Raw genomic sequence first — 14912 nt, forward strand, 5'->3', positions numbered from 1 at the left:
GGGAGGTGCGGCAGCTCACACCTGCAATCTTAGCACTGGGGAGGGTGACACAAGAGGGCAGTATGAGCTAGATGCCAGCTGTTCCATCCAGGGAGACCCTGTCTTGGGAGGGAAAGAGAGGTGGAAGGTCAGCTGGCCAGTTGACTGGTTTATTTAAATTTGTCATGGTAGTGCACACCTATAATCCCAGTACCAAGTGATAAGAAAGGTGAATGGCAGTTTGAGGTCATTATATGGAGTCCTCTTCTCAAATAAGCACACACATACACACACACACTCCTAAAAAAAGCTAGTTAGTAAAATTCAAACACCTGTAGTGTATGTCCTCAAAGAGCATTAGAAAACATGGATCTAGGGCTGGAGAGATGGCATAGAGGTTAAGAGCACTGGCTGTTCTTCCAGAGGACCAGGTTTAATTCCCAGCACCCACATGACAGCTAACAACTGTCTGTAACTCCAGTTTCTGGGGATCTGATACCTTCACACCAATCATCATAAAATAAAATTAAATAAATTATTAAAAAAAAAGAAAAGAAAACATGGACCTCTCAATCTTAACAGATCTTAGGGTCCTTAACTGGCCAGTCACCTGCTACCATCCTCTTAATTCTGTGGACATAAAAAGAAGAATCCCAGATCAAAAGAAAAATGTCTGTGTGCCAGTGTTAAGCTCGAGAAAGATTGGTGTTGTCTTCTAGAAACATCTGACGCCAACACAGCTAAAATTACAAATGACTTCGGCATCTATCTGCACTGACCCAACTATTTCAACTGTTTTGAAGCACACTTTATATTTAAAAAAGGTGAAGGCAGAAGTCAGGGGGAAGAAGGAAGGATCTCCAAAAGAAAGAGCACTGCAGATGCAGGGCAAATACCTACCTTTGCCAGCGATACATCTCCCCAGCTCACTGAGAATTTCTCTCCGCTCCTTTACACTAGCTGTTGTCACCTTCACGGCGAAACGCTTCAGTGTCTCGGAAACCTGTGAACACCAAACCCGCAGAAAATGTCACCAGTCAGACCACAAACACTGAGGGTGTGCATGCAGTGTGCACACGGCAGAACTGCCATTTTCCTGACAGCTGGAGCCGCCTCTGTGCAGCATGGGGACCCAGCAGCGTTTCTCAGCTCTGCCCACTAGTTGCAGCCATTTGTAACCCATTCTCCTCTTGCCCCAGTTGTGACAATCAAGTTTATAGACACTGTCAAATCTCCAGGGACAAGGGGGGAAAAAAAAATCACCCATGGTTTAGATGCACTGTTTTAATCCAGTCAACATACCTTTCTTCTTATTTTTTTCATTTTTTTTAAAATTTTATTTATTTATTTAGTATACAATATTCTGTCTGTGTGTCTGTCTGCAGGCCAGAAGAGGGCACCAGACCCCATTACAGATGGTTGTGAGCCATCATGTGGTTGCCGGTAATTGAACTCAGGACCTTTGGAAGAGCAGGCAATGCTCTTAACCACTGAGCCATCTCTCCAGCCCGTTCTTATTTTTTTGAGACAGGGTTTCCTTGTAGGTTTAGAACCTGTCCTGGCACTCACTTTATAGACCAAGCTGGCCTTGAACTCACAGAGATCCGTCTGCCTCTGCCTCCCGAGTACTGGATTTAAGGTTTTTGCTACCACCGTCAACTGGTACAACATACCTTTTTTAAAGTTAAGCAAGGCAAGACAAAATCCAACAATCTCTAGACAGAAAGTATCCTCTCAGAAATACCCCAAATGTACACCATGGTTGATGGCTGCCCCAGCTCCAGTGGGTGGCAGCTCCAGTGGGTGGCCCCACACCCATGTGCATACAGGCAGCACTAACCGTATACCAAATACAGTTACCAACCTAATACAAATATCAAACCTGAGGACACAGGCAATAAAGGAGAAAATAGACTTCCACAAATCGGTCCTCTACTTCGACACAAACAATGTGGCATGGGAACATAAGAGCACACTCATGCACACACATATGCACACTTTAAATAAGTAAATATATTTTTAAAGTAGGAAGGAGCTGGAGAGATGGTTCAGTGATAAGAGCACTTGCTGGTCTTGGAGAGGGCCGAAGTTCGGTTTTCAGGACCTACATGGCAGCTCACAAACACCTGTAACTTCAGTTTCAGGGGATCTGACCTCCTCTTTTGACCTCTGCAGACACCAGGAACAAATAGGGTGCACATACATATGCATATACATATAAACATGTAGGCACCGACACATATGCATAAAATAGAGTAGTTTTTAAGTGAACGTGAATGTGAGAGGGAACTGTATTGGGGTACTCGGGGAATGAGAGGGAGAACTGGGGTGAATATGATCAAGATACACTATTTACATGCATGACAGTCTAATAGAACAAATACATTTTTTAAAAAAGATAGTATGAGCCAGGCAGTGGTGGTGCATGTCTTTAATCCCAGCACTCAGGAGGCAGAAGCAGACAGATTTCTATGAGTGCAAGGCCAGCATGGTCTACAAGAGCTAGTTCCAGGACAGGCTCCAAAACTACAGAGAAACACTGTTTCTAAAAACAAAAAAACAAAAACAAAAAAACAAAAAACAAAAAACAAAAGCAGTATGAGGCAGGAATGTTAGCATGTGCCTTTAATCACAGCAGGAGAATTGGAGAATTAGTGAGTTCAAGGCCTGCTTTCCTGATTTGCAGGATCTGAGATTCTGTCTGAGAGAGAGAGAGAGAGAGAGAGAGAGAGAGAGAGGAGGAGGAGGTATATAAATGGTAGTATATTTTTCTACATACAAATATACCTCAAAAATTCTGAGAACAGGCTGGAAAGATGATTCAGAGGTTAAGAACAGTCTGTCTGCTCTTCCAGAGGTCCTGCGTTCAATTCCCAGCAACCATATGGTGGCTCACAACCATATGTAGTGAGAGCTGGTGCCCTCTTCTGTTGTGCAGGCATATGTGCAGGCAGAACACAAATAAATAAATAAAATTAATTTTTAAAAAATAAATAAAACAATTAAGAAGAAAATTCTGAAAACAAAACAAAAAATTTGAATACAATTCCAGGAAATGGACAATTATTTAAGTTAGGCAGAGACCTAGAACTAATCAGAACTAGAAGTGTTGACTTCTGACTTAGGATTAAGTAAAGTGAAGAACTACGGATAGACACTGAGAGGCAAACCAAGCTTGTGAAAGAAGAGTCCCAACCTAAAGAGGGCCTCTGTATGCCGGCATGCTCTCTCTCCCTTTCCACCATCACGCTCTGACCTCCCAGGGGAGAGTGCCAGCACCCTGGCCAATCTGGCAGAACAGAAGCACACACTGCTGGATCCCAGCTCTGCTCTCAATAGCTGTGGAAATGAAGCCGAACAATGGCAGCTCTGCCCTCCAGTTTCTCTACCTAGGCAGTCAACAGCACTCACCTCGGGGCACTGTGTGTACTAAAGCTGCAAGGGCAGCATCGACGGTCCCATCTCAAAGAACCACCTCTGCCTCAACGTAGAGCCAATGGCCGCAGCACCTGTATTCTCAAAACCAAACCTGAAACCAAACAGGTCTACAAAGAGACACCAACATGCCCAGTCTTCCTCATCTGAGTAAGCGCAGTTTGTGAGCATTCTCAGAAACCTGGGGAAACCTGCTCTATAAAGTTCACGTGAGAGGGCGGCAGGTCCACGAGGCAATCAAGTCTAGAGTCGGGGCAGGGGTTGTTTTTGAGGGTTCTTCAAAAGAAGCCCAAATTAGCAACGTGAATCATGGGTGCAGAGACACAGAACAACGCATTTTTTTTTCACATTCACTTTGGAGAAGAGGGCATGAGTGTGGAAATTAGGGAACACCTTGTGGGAACCCCACAGAGGGATGCTGGGCCCTGAGGCTTGGTCAGCAGGTCCTACCCACCAAGGCATCTTGCTGGCCCCTGCTTTTTCTTTTATGTGTAAAATCTGCTATAATTCTCTAGGCGATAAATACAATAGTATCCAAACTTGTACATAAACTAGTTCTTGCTTTGATATTTTTTGGCTGTGTTGTTTTTATTTGTGGATTTGGTTTTCTTGAGACAGGGGTCTCTCTACATAGCCCTAGATGTACTGCAATACCAGGCTGGCCTTGAACTCAAGAGATCTGCCTGCCTACCAAGTGCTGGGCGTACGATGTGCGTCAGCACACCTGGACTTGCTTTAGTTAAGTGTTCTTTGTTTTACTTTCACATCAGCACATAACCCGAGGATTCTAGAAGGTTTGTCCTCCACGCCTAGGCCTAGCCGGCACTTCAGCCATCACCTCTGTACCTCTAAAGATGGAGGCTTCCTTGCGCTGGGACTCTCGACTTTTCTATTTTACCCACACTTGGCCTTCATGCCCTGACCACGCTCCCCATCCTGCCAATAGCAGTCCTCAGTTTTACAACACGAGCAGCGGAGGTGGTCGGTGTCCAACTGTGCAACACAGCAGACGCCCTGTGCACCTCCTGCCATCCAGCGTCTGCTTCCCTGCAGTGGGAGCTGCCCTCTCCACAATTGCCTGTTTGCCTTGTTTTACCTAATCTTTTTAGTTATTCAACTCAAACTCTTAGTTTTGTGTCTACATTCCAGAAAATTTTGTCCTTCCTCCTGAGTCTCTGAATTTTCTGTCCTACCCCAAGCTGGCAGGTGGCTCCCCATCGTGTAAGGTACTATCATCAAGTGTGCCACGATGTCTGTATGGAGCACACACCATTCATTTCAGAGGCCGTGCAGTGTGCAAAGGTGCTAGCACCATATTCAAGTCTGTCAAGACCCAGAATTCCATGTTGAAATCAGTTTCCTTCTGAGTACTGAAGCTACTGTCTTTCTCCGCTGCACTAATAGCCTTTAGTTGTGGCTGTGAAGGCCAAAGCCAGCATAGTGTCTTTTGCTGTGTTGAGAGATGGTCTCACCTTGAATCCTGTGTTGGGATTATAGGAAAGCCGATTCTGACTGATCTTTTGGAGGGACACCCAGTTTTTCTTTCTAGAAGCTTTTACATTTTTTAAGATTCTGAAATTTCATGGTAATATGCTTTTGTTGTGAGTCTCTTTTATCCATTGTTCAGAGTCCTTTGATCTAGAAACATATCCGTCCACTGGGGGAAAGTTTCTTGAATTATTCTGTTAACAATTTCCCTGACAAGTGATCCCAAATGAGTGTTCCCAGCACTGGGTTTTAAGGTCACAAGAGAGAAAACTTTAGTTTCTTGCCAGAGTAGAAAAGCTGGGGATCCGACAGCATCTAAACCTCGGTTCAATCCATCCTCCTTAAGCCAGTCACTCCTTCCATGTCAGCTGACCCCAGAACTTCAGCTTTCCAAGATTCTGCAAAGGATCGCAGGAGGGTTCCTGAGTTTCCTGATGGATTAGGACTCACTTCCACTGGTGTTCAAAGACCTGCATTTCTCTTCTTTTTTGTTTTGTTTTGTTTTTTGTTTTTGAGACAGGGTTTCTCAGTGTAGCCCTGGCTGTCCTGGAACTTGCTCTGTAGAGCTGATTGGCCTTGAACTCACAGAGATGCACCTGCCTCTGCCTCCTGAGTGCTGGATTAAAGTCATGGCCACTACTGTCTGGCAAATCTGTATCTCTGTCATTTTCTAGCTCTCAAAAGTCTGCTACTATTGCCTGTGTTCTCCACCCTCCCCTCCATCAGCTACTATTGCCTGTGTTCTCCATCCTCCCCCTCCATTAGCTACCATTGCCTGTGTTCTCCATCCTCCCCCTCCATTAGTTGGGTTTGCTTTCGTTGCACTGGGGATCAAACCTAAAGCCTCACACATGTCAGAAATACATTCTATCACTGAGCCATGCCCTCAGCCCTAAAATATCCTGTATGAGAGCAGCTAGGGATGGAACCCAGGGTCTAAGGACTTTAGGCAAGTGTTCTACCACTGAGTCACCCGCAGGCCAGAGAGAGGCAGAGAGGGTCAGAGGACAGCTCGCAGGAGTCAGAGCTCTCCCAGCACTCACTCAGGCCACCAGGCTTGCACAGCAGCTAGCACCTTTACCCAATAAGCCATCTTGCTGGCTCCACAGTATTATCGTTTAAATCCTTTACTAAACAAACAAACAGATGCATACAGACTACCCTCTGCCTTACAAGACAGTAACATTAAACTTCTTTGGCTTTGTTTTTCTTTTTTCTCTTCTCCCCCTACCACCAGACAAGGTTTCTCTGTGTAGCCCATAGCCCTGGCTGTCCTAGAACTAGCAATGTAGGCCAGGTTGGCCTTGAACTCAGAGATCTGCCTGCCTCTGCCTCCTGAGTGCTGAGATTAAAAGTGAGTATCACCATAACCCTGGATGGCCTGGAACTGCCTCTGCCTCCCAAATGTGTCACTACACTGTCAATATGGCATTAAATTCATGAAAAACTGAAATATGAAAGAACTTTTCAGCCAGGCGGTGGTTAGGTAGAGGCAGGCGGAATCTCTGTGAGTTCAAGGCCAGCCTGGTCTACAAGTACCAGTTCCAGGACAGGCTCCAAAAGCTACAGAGAAACCCTGCCTCGAAAAACCACGGGGGGGGGGGGGGGGGGGGGGAGGGCTGAGAGTGTAGTTTGTAACACAGTCCTTGCCTAACATGCATGAAGCCCTGGGTTGGATCCCCAGCATGGCAAAGGAAAACAAGAAAAGTCAGCAATAATCCCTGGAAATCTTGTCACAACAAAAGCGAGGAAAAGAATAGTAGGGTCCTTTAGCTGTGACCCTGGGCTCTGGAAAGACTGGCAGTCACGCCCTCCGAGTTCACAGGCAGCACTGTAGACAGCACTGCCCAAGAAGGAATTCTCCAAGGTGACAGAAATGCTTCCCTAGCCTGGTCAATATACCCGCACTAGTCACATGTGACTACTAAAATGTGCTTAAGAATTTTTAACTTCAGACAAACTTAAGAAGGCTATTCTGATAACACGGCCAAGGGACATACTACTAGACATACTACTGGACAACATAACTCTAGAGAGAAGATTCTGATCTTGTTTGTTTTTGCTTTGTTTTTCGAGACAGAGTTGCTCTCTGTAGCTTTGGCTGTCCTGGAACTCACAGAGATCCACCAGCCTCCGCCTCTAGAGTACTGGGATTAAAGATGGGCACCACCACCACCTGGCTGGAGAGAAGACTATTTTACCAGTATTAGTCCTCTAGAAGCACTGAAACCTTTCTTCTTGGGATTCACCACGACACAGCACTGAACAATGACCAGCTCCTTGTACAGGAGACCCTTGCAAAACAGCTTTTGAATGTTCACATTAAATGGCTCCTCTGGCCGGTCTCCAGGCTCAAACATAAAAATCAACTACTCTCATCCTGGAGACCCAAACTGTCTAATAGATACCAGTTTTCTGCCAGGCAGAGTAATCCCAGCATTAAGGAGGCATGAGCAGGATGACTACAAGTTCAATGCCAACTTGGTCTACATTTTTAAAACCTACATATTTTTAAGTTGTGGCAGGGGGAATAAAAAGAGAGCTTCTTTTTCCCATTTATAGTCTTTCCATCCTTCCACACGGCTACAGAAGAAGCTGGAATGGAGAAAGAGGTGTCCTCAACCCCTCCCTGAAACTGCAATGTAACCACAGGTATTAACAAGGGTGACAAGATTCCTCCTAGCTGAAGGGATCCAACAACAATAACCAAACTACATCTTCCCAGCAACTTTATGTGACAGATATTATTTCAACATCATTTTACATTAAAAAAGCCTGAAACTTAGAGGGGTGATGTCATTTATCTACTGCCTCCGAGAAATTAACGAGCAAAGACGACTCCAAAACCGTGTGGACATAAGGCTACGTTCTATGTGGTCGCATAGAGTGCGTGCACTCTGCATTGCCCCGCGGCTCACGGTCACCGGGCTCTGGAAAACCGTGGCAGACTCCGAGGTGGAGCTCTGCAACCGCCGGAGCAGGAGCAGGCACAGTAGGGCGCCAGCTGCCCCGAAGCCAAGCCGAAGCCCTGGACTCCTCGAGCCCAGTGTCGCTCTGGACGCCCGGGCCGAGCCGAGCCTCCAGCCGTGAAGCGCCAGCCCCGCCGCCTCTTCCTGCGGCCTCCGCCGCCGTCAGCTCCGCAATCTCGGTCCCAGCGCTCCCGCCACCGCCGCCCGCGCTCAGACCCCGCAGTCCACCACGTTAGCCCCGCGGCCGCCCGCCCGCCTCACCTGCGTGTCCGCCGCCATCCTGCCGGCGCCCACTCCGGAACCGCTTCCGGAGCGCTTCCGGGTCACAGCGGGGCCCACGCGGCAAGGCGACGCCTGGCGCCCCCGGGCGGGAGGGCGGCCAGGCGCGCGCTGGAGCCCGGTGCGCAGGCTTTTTTCATCCTGGCTCCGGGAGACGCTGCGCAGCTCTCGTGTCTTTGGGGATCCCTAAATTCAGCCCCGACACCCCCATCGGGCGGTTCCTGAAGGTTCTTAGTTCTTTGGAGGAGCCACTAAAGGCCGGTTCCTGGGCTCCGGGAATGAACCCAAAGGATTAGTCCTTAGACTTCGCGGGAGGATCAGGGATGCCGAGAGAATTGCGCGGTCCTGCTAGGAGTCTGATCCCTAAGATAGCTGGGGGAAAGAGTGAGGAAGAGCTCCGTATCTTTGAAGAAAGATCTAATTTTTATTAGGACTCTATGCTTTACAGAACGCGGTCTCCAGGCTACTTGTTGGTCCTCAGCCGTGACTTTCAAACTTTTGACACCCAGTTGTAAGTTAGCTATACTGATCTGTAGTGAATAAGCCACAAACTCCATAACTAATACCAATAGGACATATGAATTAGGTGCTTTTCAGACTTGACACATTTATTGAGTGGAACTGAGACCCAACTACTGCTTTAGAGGAATGGAGGTCAAAATTCTTGCCGAACTTTGCCTATGCCTTTTTACCTTGGAAGCATAGGTCTTGTTAAGGCCTACAACCTTTAACTGTGTGCACTCCCCCAAGTGTAACATGAACTACCTGCTTAGTGGTCAGTTACCAACTGTCCCTGTATTCAATACTATCTCGATTAATATATCTCATCTTAATGTACTTAGAAAAAACTGTAGCCAGCCTTCTGTATTCTACATCAATTCAACTACACATCTAAAATACAAAAACACGTAGGTATCAAACACAATTCATCATTCTGTGACTAATTGCTGCATCCGGAAGGCTGAGGCAGGAGGATCAATTTCTAAGCCCATTTAGGTTACAGTGCCTAAACTGAAAACACGGCTGGTCTGGTGAGGTAGACGACCCAGTGAGCATCCTTGAATGCTCCTGAGAGCACATGCCAATTTCACCAAGACCACGACCTCAACCCAGCCTTTTACTCCTGCCTCAGCCTAAGGGCTAGGTTTCCAGACAAGAACCACCCCCAGCTCCTCAGCCTGAGCTTTGATACCCAAGTCTAAATGGCAAGGTTCAACTATACCAAGTAGGTAACTGGTGACCTTGGAACATATTCCCCATAGATAAGAGAAAAGCACTTGGGAGGCAGAAGCAAGAGGATCTGAGTTCAAGGCCAGCCTGGTCTATGAGAGTTCTAGGACAGTCAGGGGGTTACACAGTTAAAACCCTGTCTCCCAAAGGTTTTGCTTTTTATTTTCAAACCTCAAAATATACAAAATAAATCCAGGAAGACAATTTTAACAGAAGTAAGCTTTTATTTCCATGTTTCTTGGACTAAGTTGTCTGAATTGGTTGCTTTGAGAGGGTTAGTCAAAGAGACCAAATCCCATATCTTCATCTGATTCCTCCGACTCTTCCTTGGCTTCAGCCTTCGCTGGGGCTGCAGCAGCAGCAGCAGGGGCAGCAGTGGTGGCGGCAGCCACAGGGGCAGCAGCCACAAATGCAGATGGATCAGCCAAGAAGGCCTTGACCTTGAAGAAAAGATGAAGAGTGATTTCCACTCTTAAACCACCCACCCTTCCTGTGTAGCTCCCACTTAAGGAAGGTCCCAGTCAGTAAAGCTTCCATGTATAGAAGCCACCCATCAGATCTTCAAATAGTCGGGATGGGAGGATGAAAGGACACTTGGGCCCAGTCTCTGGGGGTCTGTCACTCTCTTGTCCCATCTCCAAAATGTTTCCCCCTTTATTATGGACCTTACTATGTGTATGTTGTACAGGGAAGGCTCAAACTGACAGCAATAGGACTATAGGTATAGACTTTCAAAAGTAGACTCTTAAAGATGTACTAGAGTTCACAGTGGTGGACCACACCTTTAATCCCAACACTAGAAATTCCAGGTCAGCGAGTTATACAGAGACCAAGTCTCAAAAGTCAACAATGTACTGGGGATATATTACTACCTCAGTTGGGAGAGTGCTTCCCTAGCAGGAAAGCCCCAACACTGGTAACATAAGCCCAAACCTGGTGGTGCAAATACTTCTATAATCCTAGCACTTCCTAGATTCAAGGTCACCCAGCTTTGGCTGTCTCAAAGTTATCTATTGTGTGAAATAATCGAGTGTGAAGTCACTGCATTTGTCACCCTGATGTCAAGACACTATGATTCTTTACCTTTTCAGCAAGTGGGAAGGTGTACTCAGTCTCCACAGACAGAGCCAGAACCCGCTTGTACCCATTGATGATAGAGTGTGGCACTGAGGCAACAGTCGGGTAGCCGATCTGCAGACAAACACTGGCAACATTCCGGACACCCTGTATGGAAGACAACAAACAAGTTACAATTAGGCTCACATGTCAGTCTAAGCTGCTTATCAAATTATTCCTGGCAGGCCAGACCCACCAGTTATGTGTTTACACCCTTACTGCAACCTGGTGTCCCATATACTATTTTTTTTTTAAATCTAAGCTGTTAGCAGTTACTAAGCACTGTTGTACAAAACGGTTAAACTATTTCCAGATGTATTCTGCCAATAAAACCTACTAAGTAGAGCTACTTGTACAATTTCCCCTTGGATTACCAGAATCCAGACTTAAGTCCTGTCCACGCAGTGATGCGGTGCTGCACAAGCCTACTAAGCCTGCTGTGGACCTATGGAGGCTGCCACTACTCACTCAAGACAGAGCACCTTCCAAATCTTTAAAACATGACTGGGACAGGCATAATAGCAGTCAAGTAGAAATTATATAAAAACTAAACACTCAAATTATATAAAAACTAAACTCAAAAAAGGCTAAATCCAGAAACGTATATAATTTCAGTATGTTGCTCACACAAGGAAAAAAATTCCTTAAATGGTAACTTGATGGCAAAAACCAGGCACAGCGGTCCTTTAAGAAAAAGGAAACTGAGGCCGGGAGGTGGTGGGGCAAGCCTTTAATCCCAGCACTTGGGAGGCAGAGACAAGTGGATCTCTGGGAGTTCGAGGCTATCCTGGTCTACAAGAGCTAGTTCCAGGACAGGCACAAAAACCTAGAGAAACCCTGTCTCAAAAATTAAAAAAAAAAAAGTAACTGAGCTGGGCAGTGGGAGGCAGACAGGTGATCTGTGAGTTCCTGGCCAGCCTGGTCTCCAAGAGCAGTTCCAGGACAACCAGGGCTGTTACACACAGAAACCGGGTCTTGATTCCCCCCAACCCCCCGCCAGCCAAAAAAGTAACTTGAGTGTTAGTTGGTGGCACATGTCTATAATCCCAACACTCAGGAGGCAGATTTCTAGACCAGCCAGACTGGTCTACATACAGGCTGAGTTCCAGGACAATCAGAAATGCTGACTCAAAAGACAGTCTGCCTCCACTGGATTAAAGATGTAAGGCACCATGTCCAGCTGTCTCATGCTCAGCACACACAATTTCAGACCCTGGCATACACCAGTATCTCTCATGCTCCCAGCATTCACGGAAGGAAGATGTACCTCTAGGAAGCGAGAGTGCAGAGCCTGCTCTGTGATGTCAAGCACTTCGGGGTTGTAAATGCTGCCATTGTCAAACACCTGCTGGATGATCAGCCCAAAGGAGAAGGGGGAGATGTTCAGCATGTTCAGCAGCGTGGCTTCACTGGCTCCCACTTTGTCTCCAGTTTTTATCAGCTGCACATCACTCTGATGAATGGGAAAGTCAGGCATTTACCATCTGGACATACAACAAACAGGCCCTCAGCCTCCAAGTCAGTGATAAACTACCACTTCAAGTCTGTCTACTCACCAGAATTTCAATGGTGCCCCTGGAGATTTTAGTGGTGATGCCTAAAGCCTGGAAGAAAGAGGTCTTCTCGGGCCCCAGACCAGTGTTCTGGGCTGGCACAGTGACCTCGCATGGGGCGATGGCACCAGCACGGGCAGCAGCGGGCACCTGAACGGAACAAAGGTATTGAATAGTGAAAAAGTCTGTCCACTGATAAACACAGCTAAATTCTGTCTTCATTGATCACACAGTCTGAGTCTTCTCCTCACCTTATTGGCCAGCAGCATGTCCCGAATCTCAGTGAGGTCCTCCTTGGTGAACACAAAGCCCACATTCCCCCGGATATGAGGCAGCAGCTTCTCCAGAGCTGGGTTGTTCTCCAGGTGCCCCCGGATGGCCTTCCGCATCATGGTGTTCTTGCCCATCAGCACCACAGCCTTCCCTCGCAGGGACATGCGGATCTGCTGCATCTGCTTGGAGCCCACATTGTCTGCTCCCACAATGAAGCATTTTGGATAATCATCCAAAAGTTGCTATTAAAACAAGCCAGAAAAATCAAATTGAGAAACACAAGCAGCAGAAACCAAACCTCACGACCACTAGCTCCTTACTCCATTTCGTTCATGCTTCCCGAGTTCAGCTAGGAGCCAGTCACCGCAGCTTAATTTAATTGGATCCCGACTTACTTGCTGGTTATGAATGGTACAAGCTAAATTTCTGAGGTAGTCAAATAACCTTTTAGCTGGGTGTGGTAGCATGTACCTGCCATGCCGGTTGAGGTCTAATTGCTAAATTACAGGCCAGCCTGAGCTTTCAAAGGTAATTTCGACCTCAAAAAAATCCATTTTTATCTTTTAAGTAAGGTATGCTGGTGGACTAAAATGACACTGATCGAGGGAGAGACAGCAGGGCACAGAAATACTACTGCAGAGCTGACCAGGGAACTTAATTTGTGAACATAAACGTTACCGTACCCAAAAATCTTCTGTCTAAAACTCATATGGTAAATAGAGACTAATGCCTACAAAGGCTAGTAGCCGATCTTAGGAACTGCTCCAGACGCCTTTTGTAGTAAGTTATCAGACACCTGCACCAACATGCCTAACAGTGAGTCACTCCTCGGCTCAGCCACAGATGGCAAGGGTTCTACAGGGTGAGCCACTCGGTGAAGGAGCTAGCTCCGCAACAGAACCTGGGACTACAGAATTTCTCTAGATAGCCCTATTCTGTGAAAGCGTCGGGCAGGTGACTGCCCCGTAAGAGCCCGGGCCGGAAGCGGCCCGTCCACGACGCTCCGCACTTACGATGATCTTAAGGAAGTAGTTGGACTTCCAGGTCGCCCTGTCTTCCCTGGGCATCACGGCGGTGCGTCAGGGATTGCCACGCAGGGTTTAAAGACGATGTCACTGGGGAAGAGAAGGTCAGCGTGAGCCCGGCCACCCCGACCCCAGTCCCCGGCCCGAGGCCTAAGCAGAGTCGGCCACGCGGGAACTGGGCCCGGGAGGATAGGGATCCACCGCCAACATCGCAGGAGCAGGCGGGACAGGGCAGCCCGGCCCCGTGCCTCCCTAGCCGCGCCCCGAGCCCACCGCTCCCGACCCAAGAGTCCCCGTGCTCCTGCCACCCTCCCACAGAGCCACACAGTAGAAGCCAACCTCTAACGAGGACGCCTGGCGAGAGAGGGCCGCGCGCCCGTGCGTACCTTTTATATGGGCACTGGGACCTCGTTAGCAGACGACGACGTACTTATCTATTGGCTGGTGCCAACAAATGTCCCGCCTCACCAAATTAATCTAGGCAGCCATTGGGTGATACCGCTGCCACTCCAGTAGGTAGGTGACTAAGGACTGCTCCCTGCTGTATTAGAGGAGCGCTCCCGGAGCGGCTGCCCTCTGCCGGGCTGGAGCCGCCTTGCAGCGTCTCCGAATCAGTACGGTAAACCGAGTACTGAGAAATGTCCCCTTACTCTTCCTTCCAAAACCTACGTCCTTATCCGCACAAGACTCATCCAGGGTTCCCCTTTTCTCTGAGTAAAAGCCAAAAACCTAGACTATGTACAAGGTCCTACACGACCGCTTCCACCTTCACCCTGCAATCCCCTCTTTGATTTTCCTGTTGAAGCTTTTGTCTCTAGCCTGGTCTCTGCTGTTTGTCAAGAACGCGCCCTTCTTTCAGGGCTTTTGTCCAACTTTTTCATCTTCCTGGAATGGTGCTGGTTAGAATCTGCCAGAGAAACTCATTACCTTCTCCAAGTCCTGCTGCAAATGCCATCTACTCAATGAGACTTGCCCTGACTCTTGATATTAAATTTTAAGAAGGGGAGGAATCAAAACTCCCCTGCCATTCTCAGCACAGCACTTACGCCAGCTAACCCACTGTATAATTTATAACATTATATTTGTCAGCCTCTTCCTGCAGGAATGTAAGCCCCACACAGGCAAATACTTCGTTCTGTGCCTCCAGACAACAAGCATATATGTATTTGTTGAATGGGAGAATGCAGGGTGGCCAGACAACCTAGTTCTGCCACTTGCTGTGTGTGCCCTTAGGAAGTACCGACCATCCTGCCTTCCTTCCTCACTTCTAGCAGGAGGTTGTTATACCGTTTCTGGGATATAGGAGAAAATCAATACATTAGCTTCTTTTATTATATATGATCATTCAACATTTGGATAATTGTTTGGCTTTGGAACAGTCTGTCGCCTGCCCCAGCCTTCCACTGATCCTCCTGCCTCAAGCTCCCCAGTCACCGCATGCTTCACCACAGAAAGCTCAAGGGATAGGAGGGCTTTTCTTCCCATCTCCATGACTTTCCTCGGCAAGTCGGAAATCCCCAGTGAGTGCATCTGGAGCATGCATGACCAACAATCATCTGTTACAA

The 14912-nt window shown here is 47.6% G+C and overlaps 2 protein-coding genes across 2 annotated transcripts in view; both read right to left on the reverse strand.

Moving 5' to 3' along the window:
• Nucleotides 1-8176, reverse strand: part of Gcn1 (GCN1 activator of EIF2AK4) — a 63044-nt gene extending 54868 nt beyond the window's left edge. The window contains exons 1-2 of the mRNA XM_085681527.2: nt 8133-8176; nt 880-982 (exon numbers count right to left, since the gene is read on the reverse strand). Coding sequence (XP_085537653.2) covers nt 880-982; nt 8133-8150 — 121 coding nt within the window. The 5' untranslated portion in view covers nt 8151-8176. The remainder of the gene's footprint in view (nt 1-879; nt 983-8132) is intronic.
• Nucleotides 8177-9581: 1405 nt separating this feature from the next.
• Rplp0 (ribosomal protein lateral stalk subunit P0) lies at nt 9582-13437 on the reverse strand. The gene is made up of 6 exons (XM_048422994.3): nt 13336-13437; nt 12301-12564; nt 12053-12199; nt 11764-11949; nt 10464-10604; nt 9582-9820 (listed from the first exon to the last, which is right to left on the reverse strand). Exons 1-6 carry the CDS (start codon nt 13387-13389, stop codon nt 9656-9658), a joined length of 957 nt encoding a protein of 318 aa, XP_048278951.1. The 5' UTR covers nt 13390-13437; the 3' UTR covers nt 9582-9655.
• Nucleotides 13438-14912: the final 1475 nt, after the last annotated feature.

The sequence above is a fragment of the Myodes glareolus genome, chromosome 2 (genome assembly GCF_982192425.1).
Source record: "Myodes glareolus chromosome 2, mMyoGla1.1, whole genome shotgun sequence".
Lineage (NCBI taxonomy): Eukaryota > Metazoa > Chordata > Mammalia > Rodentia > Cricetidae > Myodes > Myodes glareolus.